Source organism: Athene noctua, chromosome 19 (assembly GCF_965140245.1).
Source record: "Athene noctua chromosome 19, bAthNoc1.hap1.1, whole genome shotgun sequence".
NCBI lineage: Eukaryota > Metazoa > Chordata > Aves > Strigiformes > Strigidae > Athene > Athene noctua.
In genome coordinates this window covers 13,001,779-13,028,551 of record NC_134055.1, presented here as the reverse complement: position 1 = coordinate 13,028,551, position 26,773 = coordinate 13,001,779, and the positions used below count along the sequence as shown (strand labels likewise).

The 26,773-nt window shown below is 55.2% G+C and overlaps 1 protein-coding gene across 2 annotated transcripts in view; it reads right to left on the bottom strand.

The window, feature by feature from the left end:
* STX1A (syntaxin 1A) overlaps positions 1–26,773 on the bottom strand; it is an 88,166-nt gene that overhangs the window by 49,185 nt on the left and 12,208 nt on the right. For both annotated transcript variants that reach the window (XM_074923107.1, XM_074923108.1), the window contains exons 2-3: positions 22,111–22,188; positions 20,864–20,963 (exon numbers count right to left, since the gene is read on the bottom strand). In XM_074923107.1, the coding sequence (XP_074779208.1) occupies positions 20,864–20,963; positions 22,111–22,188 (178 nt within the window). The remainder of the gene's footprint in view (positions 1–20,863; positions 20,964–22,110; positions 22,189–26,773) is intronic.

Genomic DNA, 26,773 nt, shown 5'->3' with positions numbered 1-26,773 from the left:
TCTTTCTGCTGAGCCTTTTCATTATTACATCTTTTAAGGCAGCACTTAAGAGATTAAGGACCAATAATTGTTTGAAGTGGAAATTAAGATCTGAAGATAAAAACAGTGAACTTGAAATCCTTAAACACAACCTGTCCAGTTGTAATAGCCCAACTGTTTATTATAATTTTTGAAATATTAATGCAACTCTAAAGCTTTTCACGTGGCAGTAAAAAGCCAAGCAATATCTAAAGCATCAGCCACAGGCATGGGATTAGAGAAAGGCTGGAACTGACACAGGCTCACATCTGCACATGGGCATGTCAGGATTTGATTATTTTCTGCTGAATCTTTCCCCAGGAGCTGTTCCCTTCGTGGCTGTGGTTAGACAGAGAGAGGAAGAAGTTTCAACACTTGTACCCACTGCTTTTGAGCAGATCCAGGAAGGAAAGGCTTCCAGCAGGCTCAGACTGGGGCCAAGGAGGTGACAGCTATGAGAACACCAACAAAGAAGCCTTTGGGCTGTAGGAAATGGCACACATGCCCTCTCACGCACACATGCACACTCTGCTTTGGAGGCAGTTTCCATCAAACCAGACTAAAAGAACACTAAGGATGTTTAAACGAAGCTCTCTGACCTGACCTGTCCCAGACGGGGTCAGTAAACAGGCAGGGTGCCCACAGGGTGGATGCTCTGTGTGGGGATGGTGGCACATTTTGCCAAGCATGCCAATAACCCCCCAAAACTCTGCTGTGTGGAATCCACCCCAGGACAACCTTCTAGCACTGGGTGCTGAGCAGGAGGGACAGGACAACAGCTAGGTCTGGGCAGCAGCTGCTATAGGAAATTATCAGGTTGGTGCATCTCCTGATGGCCTCCAGCTCTGACTGCGGGGCTCACGGAGAAAACAGGAAGGCTCTAAGGATGACTGGGCACATACAAAGCCCTCCACAAGCCGGCTACATGTGCACCTGCCCAAAATAGGGAACACCCATATTTTACCACAGGGAGGTATGGTGCTTTTCTCTCAGGCAGAGACTGAATCGGGTACAGAGATACCTTGCTATAAAGTGGAATAACTGGAATTCTCGCTCACCCTGCGCTCCTCCTTGCAGCTTTCAACCTTAACCAGGATAAAAGGTTTCACTTTGTCCTGGATAAAGGTTTCACCTCACCCTTGATGAGTCTTCTCCTTACTGACACAACACGGCTGCACTCAGTACCCAGGGCACCGAGCAACCCCTCTCAGCCAGCACTAACAGGAGCTCCAAACACAAGAGCAGAGATGCTTCCCTGGATGAAAGCCCTTTCCAACACAAGGTGCAATGTCTCAGTGCTGTTTTGTATTTCACTTCTGTGCTGCACAACTTCTCTTGCTGATGACCAAGTCGTACAACCATCAGCACCACAGACCTCTCACTCCCATGTCCACAGCCTGCCTCCGGGCACTGCCACCAGCACTCAACACCGCCCAGGTTTTGTCTCCTCTGTTCCTCAGCACCACAACTTGTAAAAGGGACAGGAGCTGTATTTCTTTTCCCACGCAGAGTTATTTTAGGTTTACAGATCAAAATGCTACTACCTAAGTGCCACTACCAGCCGTGACAACCTCTGGCAGTTAATCTGAGCAACGAATGATGGCTTGCTCTTCTTATTAAAAGTGCACAGAGACGCAGTTCGCAAGGGGCTGGAGGCTAGTAATAAATAATATCTGCACAAGACAGTCTTCAGCTGTGTGCACATCAGTATTTACAGATCAGAAGCCAAGTTCTGGCCTGCTGGATTCTACACCAGTTGATTAATTATTTACCTTAAAGCTGATTAATCATCCATTAACTCTTTGTGATCTCTTCTACCACTAGTGCACATGAAGTGACTCAATAAATGCTTCTAACATCTACAGCTTCATATGATTAAGAAGAAAAATCTTTCATGGGAGAGCCTCAGGGCAGAAATCAGAGGAGACCACATCCCAGCTGCATTTTATCTTCTTTCCCTGACAATTATCTGGCCTTGCCTGCTCTTCCATTATCCATCACGTGGCACTCACAACAGAATGCTTCTCCAGACAGCACACTTCTTACTTTCAACCAAAGCAGCTCTTTATTTGCATTTTTGCTAATAATCTGATAACTTGATTAGGAAAATACAGTTCTGCTCCACCTCTGTGGGGTCTGGAAACTCATTAACAGTGCTAGGAGACTGAAAGAAGCTTAAACCTATTAAGCAGGCTCTGCTGACATTAAAAGCAAACTCAAGATTTATGCTGCCTGTCCTCAGAAAGCATTTCTTTCCAGCAGACCCCCAGAAACTGAGGCAGGATCATCAGGCAGGTCTCCAGGGCCACGGCAGGAGAAACACCACTGTAAGGGAAGCACAAGGGCCACGTGCAAGCTGTGCTCTTCTCTGAGAGCCTTCAAACCTAGTGCTGCCTGGCTGGAGCCTCCATCACCATCCTGCCTGAAACAGCTATAGTTATTCACATTTCCACAACCAAATGCAAACTAAAGGCCTCCCAAACCCCAAAGGTCTCAGGTCTAGGGTGTTGCTGCTGTGATGCTGTAGCTCATCACAGCTTTGATTCCCATGTGAAGTATCTGCATCAGCATCTGCCAGTAATGCACAGGCTCCCCACTGCTATTTGACTCCATTGATACTTGCGGTTTCTTTAGTCAGAGGAGTTTTCTTTTTTCTTAATTTGAGGCTATAACTCAACAGATTTCCCGGATGGTAGAAATGCCATAAAGATGAAAAGTTTCCAGTCACCAGTAACCCTGCACCAAGATCCTTCATCCTCTCACCCCTCTGATGCTCTCGTTCTGCCACCTCTTCTGCACAAGACTCCAGACACCCTTGTACCCCACTCCCATGCCCAGGGTCTTTCCCCCCCACCATTTACCTCAATCCACTCATTAAACTGGGCCCTCAGACTGGGATTTTCAAGGGTATTTGGTGTCCTGCATGTGGCTGACAAGTCCCTGATTTGAGGTCCTTGCCTGCTTGCACTGTGGTGTAGCCACATGAAGCTCAGTCCCAGTCCCCCCAGTAACGTCACCTGCCTGTCCAGAGCCCAAACCACTCATTTCAGGGTCCTCTGAGCAGCGAGAGGTGGGAGCTGGTCATCTGTTCATCTCCAGCTCTGCAGGCTCAGTGCTAGGCATCCAATGTCCTAACACTGGGATCGTAAGAAATAGACCCAAAAGAGGCAGAAATGTCACCTGGCCGTCACCCCTCCACCACAGCAATCCCACCACATGCTTGGCGGTTCTGCAGCTGCTCAAAGAGAAGCCTCCCAGCAAGCCCCCAGCCAAGCCCTACGCAGGGCAACACCAGGATACACAACAGCCTTCCCTGCATGGGCACAGCCATGGATCACCCCAACAGTTTCCATCCCAAACACGGCTGCTGTCACCCCTGCTCTATGGAGCGCTTCCACCCGGCACCCTTCTTGTAGGGGCACAACCGGCATCGGCAACGAGATCTCACAGTGTACCCAGAGTCCTCATCAAATAATGAGCACCACGAGCCTGCTCAGGAAGCATGGTATGAAGCCAAGACCTCCAGCACCCCCCAGACTCCGATGGGTACCCCTGTGAGAACCACGATTTCAACAGGCAGGAGCACACGGGATGATTTCAACACCAAACTGAAGCTTCCTTTGGTCACTCATGTCTGTTTGCCATGCACTGGATCCCATCATTGGAAGCGTTCAAGGCCAGGCTGGGCAGGGCTTTGAGCACCCTCACCCCATGGCCAGGGGACTGGACTGTGTGATCTCTGAAGGTCCTTTCCAACCCAAACCATGCTGTGAGTCCACGAATCTGTGGGGAAAGCCAAGCCATTACAGCCTCATCAGATGGCAGCTGTGCAGGCCAAGGGAGGATCTGCACCCACCACGGAGGTGACCATTGAGCTCCACCACACCCTGGGCAGAGCCAAGGGCAAAAGCACCCAGTCCGCATGAGGGGCAGAGGATGCTTCGCCCAAAGCAAAAAGACAGCTCCCATCTCCCCCTCGAGCTAGCATCCTGGCTATGACACAGAGCTCACAGCATGGTACCACCTCCCCTCCCCACTCCCTCCCCTGCGTTCCACAGCCAGGAACTGCTCTTCTCCCCTTCCGCAGGGAGGATCCAGCTCACCCCCCCACCCCCTGCTCCACAGGCACCAGCTCCCTCCTCCCCACAGGTGGCTCAGCTGAGCTGTGCCCAGGGCAGCTCAGGGCCAACGGCTCTCAGCCTGCATTCCGTGTCACACAGAATCACAGAATCGTCTAGGTCGGAAAAGACCTGGTTTGTGATCCACCTCACTGTCCATTTTGCCAGTGGGGATCTCATGGGAGACAGTGTCAAAAGTCTTGCTAAAGCCAAAACAAACAACACCCACTGCTCTCCTCGCACCTGCTGAGCCAGACATCGCAGCAACTATCAGGCTGGTCAAGCACTATCTTCCCTTCATAAACCTGTGCTCCAGATCACCTTGTCCTTCATGTGCCTGGAAATAGTTTCCAGGACTAGCTGCTCCTTCCCAGGTGCCACAGGGAGGTTGACTGGCACAGAGCTTCCCTAATCCTCTCCTGGCCCCTCCTAAAGACAGGACGACACTTGCTTTCCTTCAGTCCTCAGACAACTCCCTGATCACCACCAGCTTTCAATAATTATGAGTGGCCTTGCAACGACACCAGCCTGCTCCCCCAGCCCCACAGGCACCCCAGATCTGTGTACACGTGATGAAATGTTCCCAAACCTGATCATCTCCTACTGAGGGTCAGCCCTCGCTATTCCAGACTTTCAAAGTGGTCTCAGGAGCCCTTCCTGACCTCCTGCAGTTTTGTTTAAAGCCCGCCAACAGGTCTGAGTTCCTGCACTGCCAACCTTCCCAAATGAGCAAGTATTTCTCATCAAAATCTTTTTTAAACATGAGCTAATGCCTTTACCATACCCAGTGCCTCTTCCACTGCTCTCTCCATCACCAGAGCCAGACAGAATCATTACCGTCCAGCTGCTGGGAAGGCACTTGGCGGCTTGTCACTGCCCTGGTGCAGGCACCTATCCAGAGTACGTGACTTGTTTTCAGAAATATTTTCACTTGGCAAACAATAAATACAAGTCCCCTGTGTCAGCGACCACTGGCAGATACTTGCCCCCAGCTCTATCAGAGCATCCCCCCCTCAGGGGACAAGAACATATATTGTGAGGTCCACTACATTAGTATAAGGTTTTTGCCCAAAAAATTTAAAAAGGAGGAAGGAAGAGAGGCAACTTTCCAAAATACAGCTCACACACCACCCACGGTCCAGGCAGCAGTCACCCTTTTGCCAAGGGGCTGGCACTGTCCTAACACCCACCCGCGCAGGACATCGACACCTCCCATGTCACCACAAGATGCGGCAGCCCACGGTCCAAGACATCACAAACTCAAATACAGCCTTCGCCTGAAAACCACTTCTAAGACCAGATGTCAGCAAGGGAATACGTGGAGGCAGCACAAGGGCAGCAGTGAACTCCTGGAGAGAACCTCAGCTCATGCAGCTCCAGACTCTCCTCATGGCTCTGGCAATAACCCCCGATGCTCCGCGGCATGGGTGGCTCCCAGAGGTGGGGAGACCACAGGGCAGAGAGGGGAAAGCCTGGCCTTCCGGAACTCATCAATAACAACTCACTGGGAAATGAAACCTGTTCCAGGAGAGAGTTACTCATCCCCATGACCACCAGAAGCAATGCTGGACACCGAGTTCTGGTGCCTGTTGGCACAGAAGAGCCACGAGGGGAGGACCTGCCAGATGAGACCTGGACCAAAGCCCTCACCAGCAAGGGAAAAATAGAGAATGAAGGCCCCTAAAAAAAGAAAACCCTCCCAGAGGAAAGGGCCATGCAAGGCTTCTCTCATCTCTGGCTTGCCAGGGATGACCAGCCAGCCACGGACCATCACTGTGCAGGCAATGCTAATGGGGTGACAGATTAACAACTAATGTTTTTGCTGATCAGCTAGATCTGCAAGTGTCACTCAGGCTGCTGAGTCTGGAATATCAACCCAAACTCCATTTCTAATCTCTCAGTCACAAGCCAGGATTTATGGTTGCACCTCCCCAGCCCACGTGTCCTCATGCCACCATCTCCAGAGGAGACTGGTCCAAACACGGCACACCACTGCCAACAGGAAAGGAACTGGAGCGTCGTAACGACATAAGTGCCTGACAGAACAGTCCAGCAACCTACTGATTGCATTAACTGCATCGACAAGCCAGCCACATTACACAGAAAGTCTCAGGTGCGAAAAAAATTATTCAGGAGCACCACATGCCATGAAACCATCCCCAGCCACAGGGCAGGACGTCAGCCCTCAGTGATCACCAAAGGAGCAGCAGGGGCCCGGGGCGCGGACGGGTGCCTGCTCCTGTCCTCATCCCACCCTGGGTACACAAAGCTGCAGGGTGGCTCCAGTGTGCACCAGCGAGCACCCCCCTATTACAGGCAGCAGATCCAAGCCCTGACAATTAAGCAGCAAATTGCACAGCCTGCAAGGCTGGATCAGGAGAAACACCACGGGGGGGTTGGTGTTTTCAGGGAGGATTTTGGTAGTGGGGCAGCAGCCATGCAGAAGACCTGATATGTGCACAGGCCCTGCAGAGCCCAGAGCGCACAGGGATGCAGGACCCAGCCACACAGACTTTATCTGCAGAGGATGATTTTTGGTTAAATCTGCGGCTGGACAACTGGGAGGCGCTCCACTGTCCCATGGATGGGGGGAATGGCTCCTCTCCTGTGCAGCTTCACTGCAGATGTTTCACCTCTCAGCTTCCTGGAAGCTGGCTGCGTGCACCCCACTGGACTGTGAGCAGCTGTGTGGTCCCAGCACCATCCCTCTCCTCCTGGCATGGCAGGCAAGCCGGTGCTTGGTCATGCTGCTCCAGAAAGCATACAAGCCCTCGCAGCCACCACTGCTAGCAAAGAGGGGCTCAGCCATGACCTTGCAAGTTCCAAGAGAGACACTGGAGTAAACAAGATGGTTTCCAGCACAACTGGTGAATCACAGCTGAAGTGAGCTGGCACTGAAGCAGAGCTCTCGCCAGAGGGAAAGCCAGAGGAACTTGCAGAAAATAGAAAGATATGGGTTTGATGAATGGAGAATGATGGATAAGGAATTGGCTGAATAGCCACATCCAAAGAGTTGCAGTCAACGGCTCAATGTCCAAGTGGAAACCTGTAATGAATGGTGTCCGTGCTGCGATAAATACTATTTCATACCTGCATCAACAACACAGGGAGTGGGACTGAGCATGCCCTCAGCAAGTTTGCAGGTGACACTGAGCTGAGCGGTGCAGTTGATACACTGAAGGGAAGGGATGGCAACCAGAGGGAGGGAGGGAGAGCAGCCCTGCAGAGAAGGACTGGGGGATACTGGTGGGTGACAAATGGGACATGAGCCGGCAATGTGCGCTCCCAGCCCAGAAAGCCAAGTGTCTCCTGGGCTGCGTCCCCAGCAGCGGGGCCAGCAGGCCGAGGGAGGGGATGCTCCCCTCTGCCCCACTCTCCTCAGACCCCTGGAGCACTGCGGCCAGCTCGGGGTCCCCAGCACAGGGCAACGGTTCTAAACTGACCGAGGGTGGGGTTAGGCTGGACATACAGAAGAAATGTTGTACCCTGAGGGTGGGGAGGCCCTGGCACAGGCTGCCCAGAGAAGCTGTGGCTGCCCCCTCCCTGCAAGGGCTCAAGGCCAGGTTGGACGGGGCTTTGGGCAACCTGGGCTAGTGGAAGGTGGCCCTGCCCGGGGCAGTGGGTGGGAATGGATCATCTTTAAAGTCTCTTCCAACCCAAACCATCCTGTGAGTCCATGATCCTATGAATTTTCACACCCAGGAGTACAGGGGTGCCAGTCTTGGCAGCGGACAGGCTGCAGGGGTGGCCTCTGTGAGAAGGCACCAGGAGTTGCCCCCTTGCTGGGCACAGGCAGTGCTAGCCGGCTCTGAGACAGACCTACTGCTGGCCAAAGCTGAGCCCGTCAGTGATGGTGCCTCTGTGATAAAGTATTTAAGAAAGGGTAAAAACCACTGTGCAACATCAGCTGAGAGAGGAGTGAGAAAATGTGAGAGAAACAACTCTGCAGACACCAAGGTCAGTGAAGAAGGAGGGGGAGGAGGTGCTCCAGGCACTGGAGCAGACATTCCTCTGCAGCCCCTGGAGAAGACCGTGGTGATGCAGGTTGTCCCTGCGATGTAGCAGGTGGATGTGCCCCGAAGGAAGCTGTGACCCCGCGGAGAGCCTGTGCGGGAGCAGGTTTTGTCCCATCTGCAGACTGAAGCCGTAACTGTGGCACTGACACCAACAGCCATCACCCATCCACAAGCTAGCCAGCACCTTGCCATCCCCAGATTTGCAAACCAACCATAACCTCTCCTGTTCACCCTAAATTCCTGAAAAACAGCCTCAGCTAGACCTGGGATGAGCTGGAGAATTCACCTCCACCGTGGGCAAAGGGGAAGACTCCAGGGCATGTACTGGTCCAGGCTTTGGAACATAAATGAAGCCAACCCCTCCATACCAGGCCCGTAAGGCTTCCTCCCACGCCTGCCCCTCCTGCTCAATTCCTAAAGCTGGGCAGAGGGAGGTGGACACCAGATACCTGGTATGGGCAACCCAGGGAGATGGCAAAGGAGCCTGACAAGGGGAAAGAAAACTAAAGCCCAAGTCCTAATCAAGCTTTTCACAGTTCCTGGCCACAAACCATGCCCAGGCCTGGGAAATCAGAGGTCACCGTCAGACCCAGAAACGTCCCACGGATGCCCGGGCTGCGTGCGGGTGGCAGGGCTGGTGAGCACCAGCGCGGGTGCCCAGGCACACCCCATGGGAGAGCTGACAGCACCCCGCCCAGCTCGGCCCAGGCAGGAGCAGGGCTGGAGAGCAGCGGCTCCCTGGGGCACAAGAAACAGCCCGGATCCGCCTGCGGGTGCTCTTGCCAGCACCTCGGACACCCTGGTCAAACAACGGGTCACCTCTGCACCAGAGGCAGTGCTGGGCAGGCAGCGGGGCTCTGCCTGCACAGGCTGGAGCAGGCAGCTGCGGAGCCGTGACTGCCCCGAAGTGGCACTTGCCAGGAGGCAGACCCTGGCCACCCAGCTCTCTGCAGCGCTCCCCTTTACCGGCACACAGGCAGCAATGCCCCCTGAGGCAATCAACCCTCCTCCTCGGCTGCAGGGAAACCGCTATTCCCAACTCCCCCCTGCAGCTGCTGAGGCACCCACACGCCAGCGCCGAGGAGCGGGCGGGCAGGCAGCACCCCCGGGATCAGCGATGCGGGTGCAGCAGGAGGGTGGCGGGCAGGGACCCGAGAGGGAGGGGGCTGGCGCGACGTGTCGGCAGAGTGGGCAGCAGCTCCATGCTGAGGGTGGGTGGTGTCGCCAGGCAATAAAATACGGGGATGTGGAGGGGGGAGCTCAGGGGGAAATAGGAGATATTTTCTATAGGAGATATTTTCTGTGTGAATATTTTCTCCTAAAATAAGCGCTGAAAAGATTTGGAATGACATTTAAACACTTGATTACTGCAGCAATTCAATCAAAAATACAGCAGCACTGTGTTAACTACCTTTTAAAAAAGGAACAGGATTATACGCCAAACCTTTCCCTAAGAATATTTTTTTTTTTCCTTACGACACTGCAATATTAGGCCATGCTTCTGTATGCTATTTTTGAGCACTGGGTAAAATATTGGTTTGGGTCTCTAAGCCAAGAGTGGAATTCCTCTCTATTTTCAGTATTCTCCTTCCTCTCCTGTTTTTGAAGCACGGTGGTTTCTGCCCCTCTGGGTGCGGATCCCTGCGCTGTGCAGCTCTGCTGCCATGCAAGGGGCTGGCACAGCTGGGCCTGACTATCCTACGATCCTGTTCTCGGTGTCTTTACTCAGAAGTAAAAAGGTCATAGGCCTCTCCCTGAACGCTTCCAGCAGCGCTGTCAGCGTTGCCTGAACTCCGAGCAGCTCCAGTCTCGTTCCTGAAGGAGAGCAGCAAGCTCAGCAGCAAGCGCCCATGGGAGAGGGGCCAGGCAGGGCGCTGGGCAGCTCGGCTGGTCCCTGCCATTTCCCGGCCTGACCCCCTCGGACACGGGTTGCTGCTTCCTGGACTGGTTTTATGAGGACCCCTGCTCCCTGCTGGTAATGGTCAGGGACGGGACAGGCGCCCTTCCCAGTGGTGAGCCACCCCCCCTGACACCAAACCCACTCCCCAGCGGGGCAGGAGAGTCTCAGCTGGTTCAATGACTGTCCAACCTGCTCTCCCTGCAGGCTGCCCACTCGCCCACCCCGCACCTCAGCTGCCACCTCTGGCAGCTCTCCCAGTTTCTCCCCAACACCTTTATCAGCTGATGTACGTTGCTCTCAAACCATGGACAGCCAGACTGACTGCAGCACTTGTGCCCATTCTCTCCGGAGGACAACACAGCAGACCCAGGGATTCCCCATTTCCAATCTGGACACGACATGACCCACCAGGTAAAAGGAGCCACTCCTAGCAGACGCAGCCCTGTCTAGCACAGTCTCCCACGTTGCAGCCATGGTCTCAGTTCCTCGGCACATGAGCACCTACCAAATGGCACCCGCACGCCCATGCCAGGGACCTGTCCCACCTTCTCCTCCAGCCCCAGCCCACGTGCACTCCTCGCAGTGCTCCTGTCTCTCCATGCTGTAAAACCTCTCAGGGTCCTTCAGCACTCGCATTTCCTGCTCCATCTGCCTGCTTCCTCCCACCACTTGCCAAAAATCTCCATTCCAGTCGACTCTTTCTCCTCCCCCTCCTTCCACATGAAATACAACCACACACCACCCCGCTGCACGTGGGTAAAGGTTACCCAGACACACGCACAACTGCTATTTCCCCAGCTGCCCAAAACCCCATGGGCTTTTACCAGTAATTCCTCCTCAAGCTGTTTCCAGCAGTTTCCAATTCACCACCCCTGCCTTCTCTGCCTTTCAATAAATTAGCAATAGCTTTGTAAAGCCAGTTCTTGGAACACCTCCCCCCCTGCAGCAGGAACCCCTTGCTGCAACAGTGCTTGCAGCATAATCCCCAGGTGTGGATGATGCTGGGGACCCAGGAGATCACAGGAGCTCTGGACACCCTCCTGCTCCTCCTGCCTGCACCCCTGCCCTTCTCCGCTGGCCAGATCCAGGCTGCCTAGAAAGCACAAAGCCTTCCCTGCACCGCAGCAGGCAGCAGCACACAAGTAATCCTGGGAAAGCACAGTAACAGGATTTACAGCTTGCTCATCTCAGCCCTCCTAAACTCATTTTCTGCAAATAACAGATTATCCCCCAGTGTCAACACTGAGACAATGGGGATTTAACGAGAGAGAGCTGAAATCCAGCTGCAATGTGTACATGGCTGGGTTTGGATGAGGTCTGCTGGAGAGCATCCTACTCCACGCCAGGGTCCCTGCCCCTCTCTGGCCCATGCAGCAGCACCCAGCACCCCGTGGTGCACCCGCCCTGAGGAGAGGGCCCACTACTGTGCACCCAGCTGCACGGCCTGCGGCACGGCCGCTCAGACAGCGGGGACGTGGCCCCAGGGACTGGCAGTGCTGCAAAAGCCATGTGTACGCAGACATGCAGGGCAGGGCTTGCCGCAGAGATGCCAGGCTGCAACCCCCTGGTCTTGCCATTTCTTTTTTCCCAGCACTTCCTGAATGAGCCCCATGTTTCTGCTCTTTCACCCTTTGGCCTGCCCCGCCAACGCCAAGCCTGAGAGCTGAAAGCATCAGAAATCACAGTAATTTTCATGCCACGTGGAGCACAGAAGGGGATGGGGAGGGGATCCTGGCTGCTGTAAGATGAGAGAAGCTCAACCACACACAGACTGAAGTCAAAAGCAAGCAACACCCAGGAGCACAGGAGCGAAACCACTGCAACACGTGTCCCCATGCCACCCAGCATCCCACCTGCTGGGGCCAGCACCACACCCCGGCTCACTGCCCCCCCGCGCAGGGCGCCTGGCTGCTGCAGAGGGGCCTCTGGCTCCTCTTCTGCCCTGGCATCCAGGGCCCAGCCAGCACCAACCGCTATGAATCCAGCAGGGAGAGGCAAGGAGAGCCAAGGACAGCCCGCGTGCCTCAGGCAGCAACCCAGCCTGCCGACCCCATCACATGCTAGAAGAGCCCCAGCCTGGCCAGCCTGCTGGGCAAGATGGGCTAAACTCTTCTAGCCCCATAGCTGCCACATCCCCATTCATGTTTGCTCCTTTTCCTTCTTCTTCGCACTTTCCAACCTCCCTGGGCCAAACAACTCAGGCTGTGGGAGAGGGCAGGCAACCTCCCCATGCAGCTGGGACCACCAGCGTGGCCCCTACCATGGCCCTAGCAGGGCTCAGCTCAACCACCCGCCCAGACCCCAGCCACGGCCCCAGGACCAGCCACGGCTGGTAAGCACAAGAGGAGCAGGCACAGGGCAGGGAGCGGGGCCAAATTTGCACACAGACAGGAGGAGTCGGTGGAGAAACACATGAGGGTGCAAACCCGCTCCTCTCAGCCCCAGGGCTGTTCACCTCCTGCCAGGACACACCAAGAACAGGGGCTGTGGCACGTCCCAGGCTACACTGCTGCAAGACACACAAAGCCAGGGAACCGCAGGGGCTCTCCTGCACCATGACAGGAGCAGCAATAATTCTGGCAGCCAGGATGGGCTTCTGCTCCAGAAGTCACCTCCTCGTTGCCCATTGCATGACGGGGTCTGGGGTGCACAGCCCAAAGGAGATAAAGCTTTTCAGCAAAAGCTGCACCTTGTGGCAACGGTAACACATCTTCCAGGAGTGCAACTAAGCATCTGGTCTAAATTAAGCCCAAAATAATTACAGAGCAGCTGATTTTTATTTTTTTTTTATTGCCATGAATCAGACTACAGTTAATTGATATTTACTCTGCATTTGTCGGCGTCACAATCACCCAGCGCTGTTCAGGATGACAGAGCAGACAACGGGTGCTGGTGATCATGGAGCCTGGGCGTGCTAGGGGGTGCACAGCTGCTACACATGAGAAGGGCGTCTCACCTGGACTAACACATGGCACGTCAAGGGGACACAGGAGAAAAAGCCACATGAGCACAAGGGAGAGAGGACAGAGATGTCCACGGCACCCTCGCCACGGCTTTGGGGTGATGCACAGGAGCTCCACGTGTCCTGCTGCCGTGTGCAGCACCCAAGGGCTGGCAGCGGGTGCCACCGTGCCGTGACATGGCACGGGAGCCTCACACGGGTCCCTCACACAGGTCCCTGCTGAGCAGCAGCAGTGGCAAGGGAAAGTGAGGACATCCCTACAGCATGGACATCCCTGCAGCCAGGTTCACCCCTGCTGCGCCTGCTCCCTGCAACACCCACCGAATCAGTGCTGGGAGGTGCTGGGCTGGTTTAGCACTGACGGGAGGTGTTTTGCCAGCTTGTTCCCCAGCTCCAGTGGGGATCCCCCAGAGACACCAGAGAGGGCTGGACTGTCCACTCCCTAGACAGCCATCTCCACAACCCGAGGTACAGCCAAGACTCCAGCTCACACGGAGAGGAGCCACCCCTCACTCTGTCCATCCTCAAACGCTCATCGCCTGTGGGTGCCCGGGCCCAGCACCAACCACCCAAGAATGAGAAGCTCTGGCCCATCCCACACAGACAGACCCCAACTTCCACAAGGGTAGCAACATAAAGCCAACCCACTGTGAAAAGCACAAGAAATGCTGACCAGCAGCCAGGGTCCCCAAAAATCCTGGAGACTTCACACCTTGGGGTACCCCAACCCTTCAAAACCAGAGCTGGGGCAGGTGACGGGCACAGGGAAGGCAGGGACAGCACAAAGCCCTGGCAAAATGACTGAGCTGCTGAGTAGACCCAATAGGATGAAACCTGAAAGCCAAACAGCTATTTAAGCTAAATATATTTGTTCTTGGGATGACATTGGTATGTAAATCGATCATAAACAGACTAAGGCAGGAAATGAGAAGATGGCTCTTGACCACTGGAAGTCCTAGAGTGGCCCTTCAACAAGAATTACCAGGAGAAGAAACAAAACTCATTTAGGAAGGGGTTGAAGAAATGCCTTAAAGGGTGATGAAAAGCATCTCTGTGTGCCACAGAGATATCCTGAGCACACTATAGCACCTTCATAATGACCACAGGCATCGTTAGCGCAGCTCTGCTTGGGATGTCCAAGCCAAGAGAGTTGTTGGAGCTGCTCTGCAGGAGCTCCTGGACCTCCTCGGTGGGCAGAGGAATGCCTGTCCCCACACCAAGCATCCCTCCAGTTTCCCCATCTCACACAAGCTTTGCTACGCGAGGCAACGCTGGCAGAGCCATGGGGCCGTCCCCTGCTACAGCTGCAGCTAGCATGGGATGCAAAGAGCCCGAGAACACCTTCCCCTGAGGGACCTGCCCAGAGGAGGAAGAGGAGCAGGACACAGGGTAGCAGGATGCTGAGGGCCAGGGCAGCAGACAGCACCTCCTCCCACCGCCCCAGGGAGCACTGCACCCCTCCCTTACTCATTGCCAGCACAACAAAGCAAACCCTCCCGCAGCGCAGCTTCCCGCTTCGGTGCCAGCGCACCCGCCTCCGAGGTGAGGCAGGAGGAGGCAGACAGGCAGCAGCCCAGTGCTCCCAGTGCTGGAGGCAGCAGAGGCAGGAAGATGGGGCTCCCCACGCCCCCTCCCAAGACAAGCAGAACCCAGCGAAGCGTGTGCTCCCTGCCATGCTGTGCCCTTCCAACCCCACCAAGGCTGAAGAACCGCCTCTGCTGGTGGGGACCCTGCCCTCCCACAACTGCATTGGTGTCCTCTCCATCCCCTCTCCACTCTGGGAGGTGTAGGGAGCAACCAGATGCCATCCAACCTCCCTGGGCCACCCATGAGGTTATGTCCATCAAATCCACTCCACACCTTGACATCCAACCAGGCCAAGTGCAAGGACCTGCACATGGGTCAGGGCAGCTCCAGTAGCAGCACGGGAGGGAGGGAGGGAGGGAGGGAGGGAGGGAGGGAGGGAGGGAGGGAGGGAGGGCGGGCAGCCCCTGGGGGGAGGACTGGGGGATACTGGTGGGTGACAAATGGGACATGAGCCGGCAATGTGCGCTCCCAGCCCAGAAAGCCAAGTGTCTCCTGGGCTGCGTCCCCAGCAGCGTGGCCAGCAGGCCGAGGGAGGGGATGCTCCCCTCTGCCCCGCTCTCCTCAGACCCCTGGAACACTGCGGCCAGCTCGGGGTCCCCAGCACAGGGCAACGGTTCTAAACTGACCGAGGGTGGGGTTAGGCTGGACACAGGGAAGAAATGTTGTACCCTGAGGGGGGTGAGGCCCTGGCACAGGCTGCCCAGAGAAGCTGTGGCTGCCCCCTCCCTGCAAGGGTTCAAGGCCAGGTTGGACGGGGCTTTGGGCAACCTGGGCTAGTGGAAGGTGTCCCTGCCTGGGGCAGGGGTGGGAATAGATCATCTTTAAAGTCCCTTCCAACCCAAACCACTCTCTGAGTCTATCTCTGCTGGAGACTGAGGAGCTGGAGCTGCCTTTGCTGTGCCCCTGTACAGCACCGAGGACAAGCCCTGCAGCCCTGCCTGCGCCGAACACCTCACCTGGCCAGACCTCAGCCGGGCAGCGGCGGCACTGATAAGGCTGCAGATGGGGTTGAGAGCAGCACGGTGAATGGGGGAACTGCTGCTTTGCTTTCTGTGCCCAGGACATGCCTGGCCACCCTTCACCAGGTCCCTTGCTCTGCTGGGGCCATGCTTGCTTCACCACAGCTCCATCTCCTCTCGCCACCTCTGTCTTCAAGGTCTGCTGAAGTCTAGGTTGGCTCTGATTTCCCATCCCAAGAAAGCCAGGAGAAGCAGCACAGAGGGCAGAGGAGCAGAGGCCAGGAGAACTAAGCCAAGCTTTTCATCGAAAGCCCCATTTATCTGCTCACAGAGCTTCTCCCCAAGAAGCACCACACATGCCTGAAGCCTCCAACACAGCATGACTGCAACTCTTGGTCTTCAAGGAAACCTCCTCTCTGCCCTAGTGGGACCAGGCACCAGGGGGCATGTAACCCCAGAAAAACCACCACACAGTGGGAAACAGCTCACAGGGCACAGAAAGCAGTGCCCAAGGAGGGCAGCTCCAGTAAGAACCAGCTTGCAGACTCTCTTCCTCTCAGCAGTGTCTGAGCAGCAAAGCAGGCTTCCAGCTGTGACACCTACCAAGAGGACCTGCTGAGTAGCAAGGTTATGCTTACACGGGAGCACAGAGCCTGCTCAGAGGCATCTGGCCAGAGCCTAGGCACCAAGACAACTCCAAACTGACTTTTGGGCACCAGCCAGCATTGCCTCAATGCATTAGACAGAGGTGAGCAGCTACAATTTGTCTCCTTGACCACCTAGCACATCTCTCTGCCAGGAGATGGGCTGCTAGGAAGGAAGAAGGCCGCTCTCCAAATAACTCAAATCTTCTCCGGCAGACAGAGAGCCTGAACAAAGTCATCCAGAACCTGCACCCCGGTGTCCAAAGCCACCACCTTGATCCTGTACAGCTTGAATTATGGAACTGGAGGTCAAGTGTACATGCAACTGAACCTCGCATTCCACCCTGGTACAGAGCTGTCATGGTCCTGCTTCCAGCTCTGAAATATTTATTGGGTCTTCCAAAGCCTGTGGAGATGGACTGAGGTGACAGGCTGAAAGACATGATTTCAGATTTGAAGATTTACGTTCCCTGAGGCAATTCATTCAGTGAACAGCATCCATTACGTAACGCAGCGACAAGGAGCCACAGAGCGCAGCCGTGGGGAGGGATGCAGTGCGTGGAGAAGACTAATGGCAGAAAGTCCTTCCCAACCGCTCCAGAAAAAAAACAAGCCATCATTTCATCCCTCTCAGGCTGGCAACTCGACACTCAAAGCCACTGCTCCAAGAAGCAGCCTGGCCCAAGGACGAACAGCCTGCTTCAAGCGCCGGGAGCAACAGATGCAGCAGCTCACCGGGAAGGATTTTAGGAACAGGTTTACCAGGAGCTGTGACTGAAATCAGGAGCAGCAGCAGCAATGGCTCTGACCTGAGGAGAAATACAGCCCCTTGGCTGCTCTGAGCCCACCCGAGCCCCAACATGATGCTGCCCACCCCGCAGCACAGAGCCACTCAGTGGGGAGATCCTCCCCGTCCCCCCACGACCAAGTGCAAGGCTGCAAGGTGCAGGCAGGCAGGCAGACGAGGTGCTGCCACCTCACTGGCACGATGGCAAAGCCAGCCAGCTGCCCACCCACCGGGCACCAAAATAAGCCCAGGCAGCAGCAGCAACACGATCTGAGAACAGTCTGTGCAGCCAGAAGAATCAGTGGGAAGGGAGGGGAGGGATGAGCCCTTCTGCACGACAGAGACCCAGCCCCACACCGAGTGGGTGGGTGAATCCAGGTCTCTCAGACACCTGGACCTCAACTTCTTCTGCAACAGCAGAGCACACGCAGGAGAGCATGAAGGGCTCGTGTTCACCTAAGCACATCACCACTGCAGAAACAGGTTCCAGCAGGGCTGTACCTGTGAAGTCTCTCTCCTCTATTAGAGATCCTGAAAAAGCAGCAAGCAATTCAGCCAGCAGACACGGTAAATCCCTCCACCCCATGCTCCAACGGCAGCCCCAACCACTATTCCTATGTTTCCCAAATTACCAGCCAAGCTCTGCCCTTATCTTCTGAAGCCCCACTCTAAAGTCCAGCCTTCAGGTGGTATTTTAAGGAGTTTGTATCTCTTGACAGAGAAGCTGCACCACGCTCCCAACCGAGCCATGCCATGCACAGCACATTTGCCTCCAGACAAAATGAGGAGCCTGTGTCTTTCCTCTGATATCCCAGCAGATGACTTCCCATCACCTTGCCGTGGAGGTTTCCCATGGTGCTGAAGTGCTTAGAGATAACTAAGAAATAACTGCGGTGCTGTTCCAGAGAGGACAAGCAGCACCCAAATGCCCAAGTTTGGCCCCTGCATAGAGCAACATCCTGACTCGCTTGTCACAACCGGCGGTGTCACTTACTGTTCCTTTGTTAAAAGGCAAATGTCAGCAAGCACACACCAAGACCAGCTTTTCACCACCTACATTTTAGTGTCCTTTGGCTGCAGCCCTCTCCTGTACCTCACGGAAGCCATGCTTTTTAATTTCCAAATTAATCTCAGTAAGTTCACCTCATTGGATCACAACAAGCATTAATTACCAGGTTCTCCACGGGCTCAGGAGCATGGGGAGGTGGGAAGGCGCTGCCAGCACCCACCATTCCCTACCACACTGACTGCACCTGCCTGCCCCTGCTCTGCCTCCACCCCACCGAGGCCCAGGACTGAGCTCCAGCTGAGGTTAACACGGAGGTTAACCCTGTCTTTGGCTGAACTTTTCACAGCCTCACTGAGGCTGAAGGAGCAGACAGATACGGAGCAATGCTGCTCGGTCTGGCTGAGTCTGTGGGAAATGCAAAAGCTATGAGCGGTACATCAGCAGTTATCACAGAATGGTTTGGGGTGGAAGGGACCTTTAAAGACCATCTAGTCCAACCCTGAGTTATCCCAACAGCTGACCCACAGTGCTGTCAGGCAGCATATGGCCTGAGCTTACAAGGCCACATGAGTTTAATGCCTCTCTAGATCATCTACTCAGACCCCTGCAGCTATGTCCAAGGTTGTCTCCTGTCCTGAGGACACCAAGGACCATTTCCCACATCTCACCCCCAGCAACACAGAGAGATGCTGGCACACGGGGGCTGCCCTGGGAACATGGCTCAGCTGACACCACAGCCCTGTCTGGACACAGGGAAGAAATGTTGTACCCTGAGGGTGGGGAGGCCCTGGCACAGGTTGCCCAGAGAAGCTGTGGCTGCCCCCTCCCTGGAAGGGTTCAAGGCCAGGTTGGACGGGGCTTTGGGCAACCTGGGCTAGTGGAAGGTGGCCCTGCCCAGGGCAGGGGGGCTGGACTGGGTGATCTTTGAAGGTCCCTCCAACCCAAACCACTCTGTGAGTCTATGTACCACTGAGCACCTGATCAGCCCCACTGCACTTCCTGGACACACCTCAATAGTACAAACCGCTAATTTCTAAACTGTTTCTAAAGCTGTGGGCTCTTCTTTCACTGCCCAAGCAGTTTTGGACATTATAATCTGAATTTCCTACAATACCAAGGGTAGGTAACACTGTAAAATGAAACCAGAAGCACTCTCAACATCCTGGATGCTTCTGGAAGTCACACCAATGTCACCGTATCTTTTCCACTGCAGATCTCAGATTTTTAAATAGATTATTATGCTTTTAGGGCACAGGTGCCCTTTGCAACCCTCGCTTTGGCTCAGCCCCGAGCGGACACCGTGCAGATGAGCTGTATGAGCCCAGCAGCCAGAAGCAAAGCAATGACAGCTCTTCCCTGACAACACCCAAACAGAAACATTGCAAAATCTTACAGTGCAAGTGCAGACCAAAAGAACCTGGAGAATGATTGAGCAACGGTCTGAGACACGTAAATTCTCTTGAGAAAACCCCTTGCTTCCAGGCTTGGCCAAGTCAATTTTAGCTGATAAGCAGCTGCCAGAAGAGGGGAGCATGAGACAATTTAGGAAGGGCCAGGTTCTTCCAAACAATTGGCAACATCTACTGATTTGACATCAGGCTGGACACAAGATGTGTGTACAATCTCCTGGGACCTCTAGAAACAATTCACAGAATTGCACTGGGCAAATGAAGAGAAATGGATGGGAGAAGGGTAGATGGCAAGACAGAGACCTGGTCTCAGCCTTCCAGCTCCCTAATCACACCTCTGCACCAAGGCCACTGCAGCCTGGAGGGCACGAGCTGCGTTCAGCAGTTGCCCACTGGCCCATGAAAGCAACAGCTTTGCTGACAACAAGGGCTGTTACAGAACCATCCCGCACAGTTGGCCCTGCAGCAACCATCCACCCTGCAACCACTAGCACCATGAGGGAGGTGGGTGAAGGAGAGCCCAGAGGGGCTCACAGCAAGGCTGAAGGACAGGCTTGGGGCAGCGATGACATTCAAACCATGTCCCCCAGCAGGTAAGCCTGTCCAGGGTCAGCCCCACTGGTAAAAAGCCCCGCTCAGCTGTGCTCACCCCTGCTCTCCCTTGCACACCTCCGTCCCACCTGCTCCACAACCACGGGTGTGCAGACACCAGAGCCCAGCTGACCCCAGCAGTCCCAGGTGCTCTGCCAGCACCAGCTCCCCTGGCTCCCCCGGGAGATGTGCTCCTCGCACCTGAGGACAGGGGAACTCATCACCCACAGCTCCAACTCTGACAGGCCCCACAGACTCCCAAGAGTTGCCACCCTGCAGGTGCTGCAATCCTTAACTTCTGTTCTTGGCAACAAACCTCTTCTCAAGAACACAAGACCAGGGAAGAAACAGCGATGCATCAGCAAGGTCTGGAAGGGACAGACTTTGGCCACACAGCAACAAAATGTCCTTCAGGACAGAGAGGGCAGGGGCACAAGTGCACACCATTGGCTCAAAGAAGAGCTGCACTATTTCTGGGCCAAGCAGGCAATGCTCAGCCAGTTCTGCAAGCGCTGCCTCATCCACATACCCTCCCCAGGCAGCCTGGGGCAAGACAATGGCCAAGCAGCTCAAAACCAGCCATTTGCTCTTTCCAGCCTCGATGCTGCCCCACCATTCAGGAATTCCCCTCCAGCAGCCTCACTGGACCCTCACCACCTCTCCAGGTCAGAACACCATCAGTCATCCCTCCACCTCCCTCCTACACAGGTCCCTGCCCTCCCTCACCCCGACAGCTCATGACTTTCCAGCCATGGCCACCTGAAGACAAGAGGACTTCTGCCTGACTCCGTCCACCCCACAAGTGGCCCAGCCCAACCCAGCCACGCGCTCACAGGGATGCAAACTGATCAGGGCTCACTCACTCTCGTCAGGGTTGGGTGAAGCAAGAATGGCGCTATGCTTCCTCTTCACTTCCTCCACATTCTCTGAAATTTTATCGATGAATCCTCGAATTTCTTCCACCTGTGAAGATGGACAACAAGACAGTCTCTTGTGAGATATCTGGACTTTTGGAAAGGGGAGGGATTATTAAACCCTATCCCAAAGCAACCATGACACATCTGAACCACAGCAAACCTCCTGCTGGACCAGATTTTCCATCTGAGTGGTCCTCAAACTGTAGGACCACTGCGAAATCAGACCTTCCACATCACAGCAGCCATCTTTGCAGTCACAGCAATGTAATACAGAATCTACATCCTGTATCCTTCATGATGCACTGAGAAACATTTGGGGTTTATTTAAATTAGCATCAGATCTACGATTCCCAGGCTCTGCACCTCCAGCAGGGAGAACACTGCTGAGGCTGCACAAGCCAGGCTTGGTCCCAGCTCAGTCCCCCACGGCTCTTCACTCCAGGGGCCGAGAAGCCCAGTGTGACCCTCACTCCACAGACCAGGGAGGCCACACTTGCCAGCAAATCCATGCTGGCCTCTTCCCCACTCTTCTGTACTACAAGGAGACAGGTCGGCATCGCCCAGAGGGGGAACCTCTGCTTGTGCCCTCTGCCTGCAGGGCTGCCACCCTCTAGTTCTATCTTCTCATTTGACTCACACCACCACTTTGATCATCTCCCTCCATCTGCACATCAGATTATTTTCATTCCCCGCTCCATTGCCTGCACAGATACATTTTGACACCCCCTACACACATGCCATGCTAAGGGTGTGCTAAAAATCCGCGTGCAGATCTTACAGCCACCCACATGCCAGAAGACAACCTCTTGTTTGGTAACGAGAGGCACAGAATTAAATCAAAGACATGCAGAGACTGCTGCTCCACAGAGGTGCTTCTGGGAGAGGTCTGAGAGCCGGCACGCTTCAGCAGCAGGCAGGCAGGCTGCGAGGCTCACCTGGCCCAGCTGCCCCACTGGTTTCTGGAGGAGGTGGCACAGCAAAGCATCCATAAGGCCAGGTAAGCTGACAACAGCCCCAGGTCTGTGTGGAAGCCTGGTTCCTGCTGATCAGTGCTCTGAGCACAATCCCCACGGACCTCGACCATCAGCCAGGGCAGGACCCCCATACCCACCCCAACCCTGCAGCCTGCCCCCAGCACTAACAGAAAGGTCTGAACTAGCTTTAAAACTGCACTGGAGAAACAAACCTCTCACCTGCTCAAAAAACTCGTCCATGAAGCGGTCCCGGTCTACACTGACGGTGACTTCATCATCGTCATCGCTGTCCTTCGCCTGCAATGACATGGAGAAAGGCATCTACAAGTGCTTCCTGCAAAGTCTGCGGTTCTACTCAAGAGCTTCTCAGGGGCATCTTTCCCTTCTTTTTTGCTCACTTGCTCCCAGGAGCTGGGGCAAATGCCAGCCAGAGCATGGGATGCCCTGGACACTGCCACACTACAGGCATCAAGAGAGCAGAGAACAGCCAGCTCCAGCAACAACGACACGATGCAAAACACCACTGCAGGCAGCTGCCACACCGCCTGGCCTCCCATGGCAAGGCAGAACAGGACCCACGACACCTGTGCATTTACAGAGAGCAGGGGCAGAGGGGCTTTATGAGCTATCCTCAGATACGTGTGAGCACAATGGCCCCGCAAACAGCAGCAATGGGGAACACAAGCGGCACTGTGATGGGAAAGCACGAGGGGTGCTGCGGAGTGCAGAAAAGGTGGGAGAGAACAGAAAATACAACAGAAACCACAGCAGGCAAACGAGGGGCTGTCCGTGACTGCAAAAGTGTGTGTGTCATTGTCACCAGAGATGAAAACACCTCCTGTCCCAGTGAGGCAGAGGATGCAAGCTTGCAGAGGAAAGAAAAATTACAGTCCTCTGTATAAGGAGACATGTAAAAGATTATTATCCAAAGCAGATACATGATGGAGGGAAATTAAAAATTAATGGAGTAGAAAAGTTTCTTCTTACTCCATCCTCACTAGAGAGGAGCCAGTGGAATGGAGAAGATTTAAGAGAGACAACTGCCTTTGCTCATCTTATGATTGCTCCCATTTTGCAGTCGGTTACATGTCACCTCGTGGCCTCTTCGTACTTTGCAGAGAGCTAGTCAATATGGTCTTCAGAGAGACACCTCTTTCCTTGAAATAAATCAGATTAAATACCTATCCTTCCCCCTAAAATTGCCTTTTCAACCTAGGGTGACTGATTTGGGTAGAGTCACCCAGAGGAGGCCTCAGCTTTCAGCCTTGCCACCACCCGTTTCATGGCATGCTTATCCAAAGACCTCGAGACTGGAGAGCTACTGCGATTCAGGTAAAAATCTCGCACTGACAAGGAGAAGCAGATGCGTGGCTGCCCTTTCCCCACCACTCCGTGCGCACAGAAAAGAAACATGCCCTGAAGCCAGGAATTCAGAATTTGTCCATCTTGGCCACAACCAGGCCCCCACGCCAGGGCTGAGCAGGCTGGGACACGGCAGAAGCCTCCAGTTCCAAAACTGGTCAGTGCATCTGGATTTTGATGGAGCTGGGCAAGATCAACCTGAGGATGAGCACCTAGAGCCTTCTCCTGCTTTGACTTCAATCTCTCACCAGAGTTGCTCAAAATACACCATCATGCTGGGAGTACAGACGGGGAGCCGGGCCGATGGCCCCTGCCTGCACAGGCATGCCTGTACCTGTCTGGACTTGCAGAGAGCTCTGCACATCCCCTGCAGAAGACAATGAATGCCCTTTGCGTCAGGCAGGACCCAGCTCTTCCCTGAAGCTTTCTGCTTTCAAAATTTGGCAGTTTGCTCTTGCACCAGGTCCACACCAGCCTCTCCCGCTCCCTGCCAGTGATCACAGCCCAGCACTGAGATCCAGAGCACAACTCAGGCTTAGCACAGAGCTAGATGTGCTGGCACGTCCAACACCACATCCAACAGCATCCACACAGCCCCGGGGCCAGGGGCAGGATTTGGCCATGGGCTCTGTCACACCCCTCCTGAACCCCAATGCCACCAGGCAGCCAGGCTGGAGGGACCCGCACCCTCTCCTCCCCCCCAGTCCCTGCCACACTGCTCCAGCCTCGCTCAAACCCATCTTAGCAAACTATCAAGTCCCAGCTACACTGCCGACCGCATCGTTCGTTCAGCCCGTGAGCAAGCCCCGCTGCACTGGCACAGCCACCACTGGCCATCAGCAAAGGTCCATTTGGGGTCTACAAACAGACCCAGACCAATGCAGACACCTGCTCCACCACTGCCAGCGCAGCACAGGCACTTCCCCAGCAACCCACAGCACGTGAGCAGGAAGGCTCACCATCGAGGAGGTTAAAAAGTGTCATCTCCTAAAGCTAGGAAGGATGTCTGGATGGATGAATGCTTGCTACAGGGATCCACGTTTGCATTTCAGTTTACACGCCACCAGAAATCCCACGTGGTTTGTGCCATGCTTGATTTTAAGCACCAGCTGCCTTTGATTAAGACAGGTAGTACCCAGAGTCCATCAGATGGGCAGTTACAACAGCTCTAACTCCTGCACGGACTGAGGGACTTCTGCCAGCACACACAAACAGGCAGGTTTCTGCCTGCCTTGTGCCAGCGTTATCCCAAACAGCACGAGCGGTCACAAACTCCCACCTACACCCACCCCCCAAGGATCTCACAAATACATCATGCCAACAGATCCTGGGGACACACGCTGTGAGTGACAGAAGATGCACCCGCCAACGCAAACGCTGCCCCAGACACAGGCACCCCCGGGTCACGGCACCCTCCTCCCCACCACCCTGCCAGCCTCTCCACGTTGGCGGCCCCGCCATCCCCACAGCCGTGTGGGATTTCAGCCCTGGCATGTGCTCTGCAGGAGCTCAGCACAACCATTCGGCTGTAGCATGGTGGGCTGCTCGTCCCGGAGACTGCTCAAAGGGAATGACGCTGTTATTCCAATTGACCTCCTGCACCTGCTGTACCAGTCCTCTGCTGTGCCCTCCCAGCCCCATGCCTCGAAGTCTGTCCCTGGGCAGCAGCCCACCACCGACCCATCCCAGCACCCGCCACAGACAGCCTGGCTCATCCCTGCCCCTCGGGGCCCCCAGCCCAGCACATCATCCTGCCAGGGGGTTCACCCCACAGCACAGGGGCTGTGCGGGGCTGAGGGCAGACAGCCCGCGGGACGCTGCCTGCACAGCAGCTCTGCCTGAGGACACGTGTCCTGCCTGCAGCCCTGTGCCACCCCGCCACACACCCAACAGGACAGCCAGCTACAGGAAGGGGTCAGAAAAAAGGGTGCTGAGGGCAGCCCAGTGGAGAAGGACTGGGGGATGCTGGTGGGTGACAAATGGGACATGAGCCGGCAATGTGCGCTCCCAGCCCAGAAAGCCAAGTGTCTCCTGGGCTGCGTCCCCAGCAGCGGGGCCAGCAGGCCGAGGGAGGGGATGCTCCCCTCTGCCCCACTCTCCTCAGACCCCTGGAGCACTGCGGCCAGCTCGGGGTCCCCAGCACAGGGCAGCGGTTCTAAACTGACCGAGGGTGGGGTTAGGCTGGACATACAGAAGAAATGTTGTACCCTGAGGGTGGGGAGGCCCTGGCACAGGCTGCCCAGAGAAGCTGTGGCTGCCCCCTCCCTGGAAGGGTTCGAGGCCAGGTTGGACGGGGCTTTGGGCAACCTGGGCTAGTGGAAAGTGTCTCCACCCGTGGCAAGGGGCGGGAATGGATCATCTTTGAAGGTCCCTTCCAGCTCTGATCCTATGAAAACCCTGTTCTAGGGCAAGCAGGATGGGAAGCACCAGAGAGCCTCTGCAGCCCTACACAGGAAAATGTACCTCCTTCACAAATTCCCCCAAGCCCACTCAGCTTTTCTTGCCTTCATTCTGACAGAATCTTAATTTGCAGGAATTTTAGCCCCCTTCTTGAAGCTGGCGAGGAAAGCATTCCCCATTATTAAACACAGGCTTTTACCATGACCACGTGGGCCAGAAAGTACTGGCAGCAGAGGAAAGGCATGCTGCCAGCGAAGATGCCCATCTCCTTGTCACCTCCTTCCCCTCCCTTTAACCTCTGAAATGGTCATGATTCCTTGCATGCAAGATGCCACATCACTGCTTAGTCCCACCCCTGCTGCCCACTGGATCCTGCTATTTACTAGAGCCAGAAATCCCAGAGGAAGGCAACCCACCGCCCAGGGAGAGGGTTTCTGCCAAAGCCACACGCAGCCTTGTTGGAGGCACTTCTATTTTCGAGGCAGCTCGCCCCCCGGGCACAGCAGAGCGCTGATGCACAGGCAGGGCCATGGTTATTTAGGGCAGCACTGAACACAGCGCTGCCCGGCTGTGCGTGGGGAGAGCGGCACAAAAGCCCAGCCGGGAGCCCTGCGAAGAGGAAATTACAAGAATGGAGCCCGCTGATCGGGAGGGCACATGCCACTCTGGGCTGGAGGAGGGCACCATCTGTCAAACCCACGTCACTGGAGATACCCTCAGTGCCGTGCCACCTCAACACACGGTGCTGGGTTGATGGCCTGGTCCCGCTGCCCCCAGCCCCACACCCCGCACGGGCAGGCAGCAGCGGTGGGAGCTGCGGGGCTAACCGGGCCTCAAAGCCACCAGGCAGGCGCAGCTCCCGGGCATGCAGGGCACTGAAGGATCATCTACTGCCAGCTTCTCCCTCAGTACTTGGGGCTCGGCCCGGGCACATTGCTGACCCTCACCGGCACTCACCCCAGGCGTGAAGTGTCTTTTCATACACTGCTGCCAAAGTAGAAACAAAACCAAAACACCTTTCCTAAGGAAACCTGAAGTCTCCACCCAGCTGACAGGGTTTTGGCTTCATGCATCCCAGCTGTGAGCATCCCAGATTTTCAAAGGCACACAGAAAGCTCCG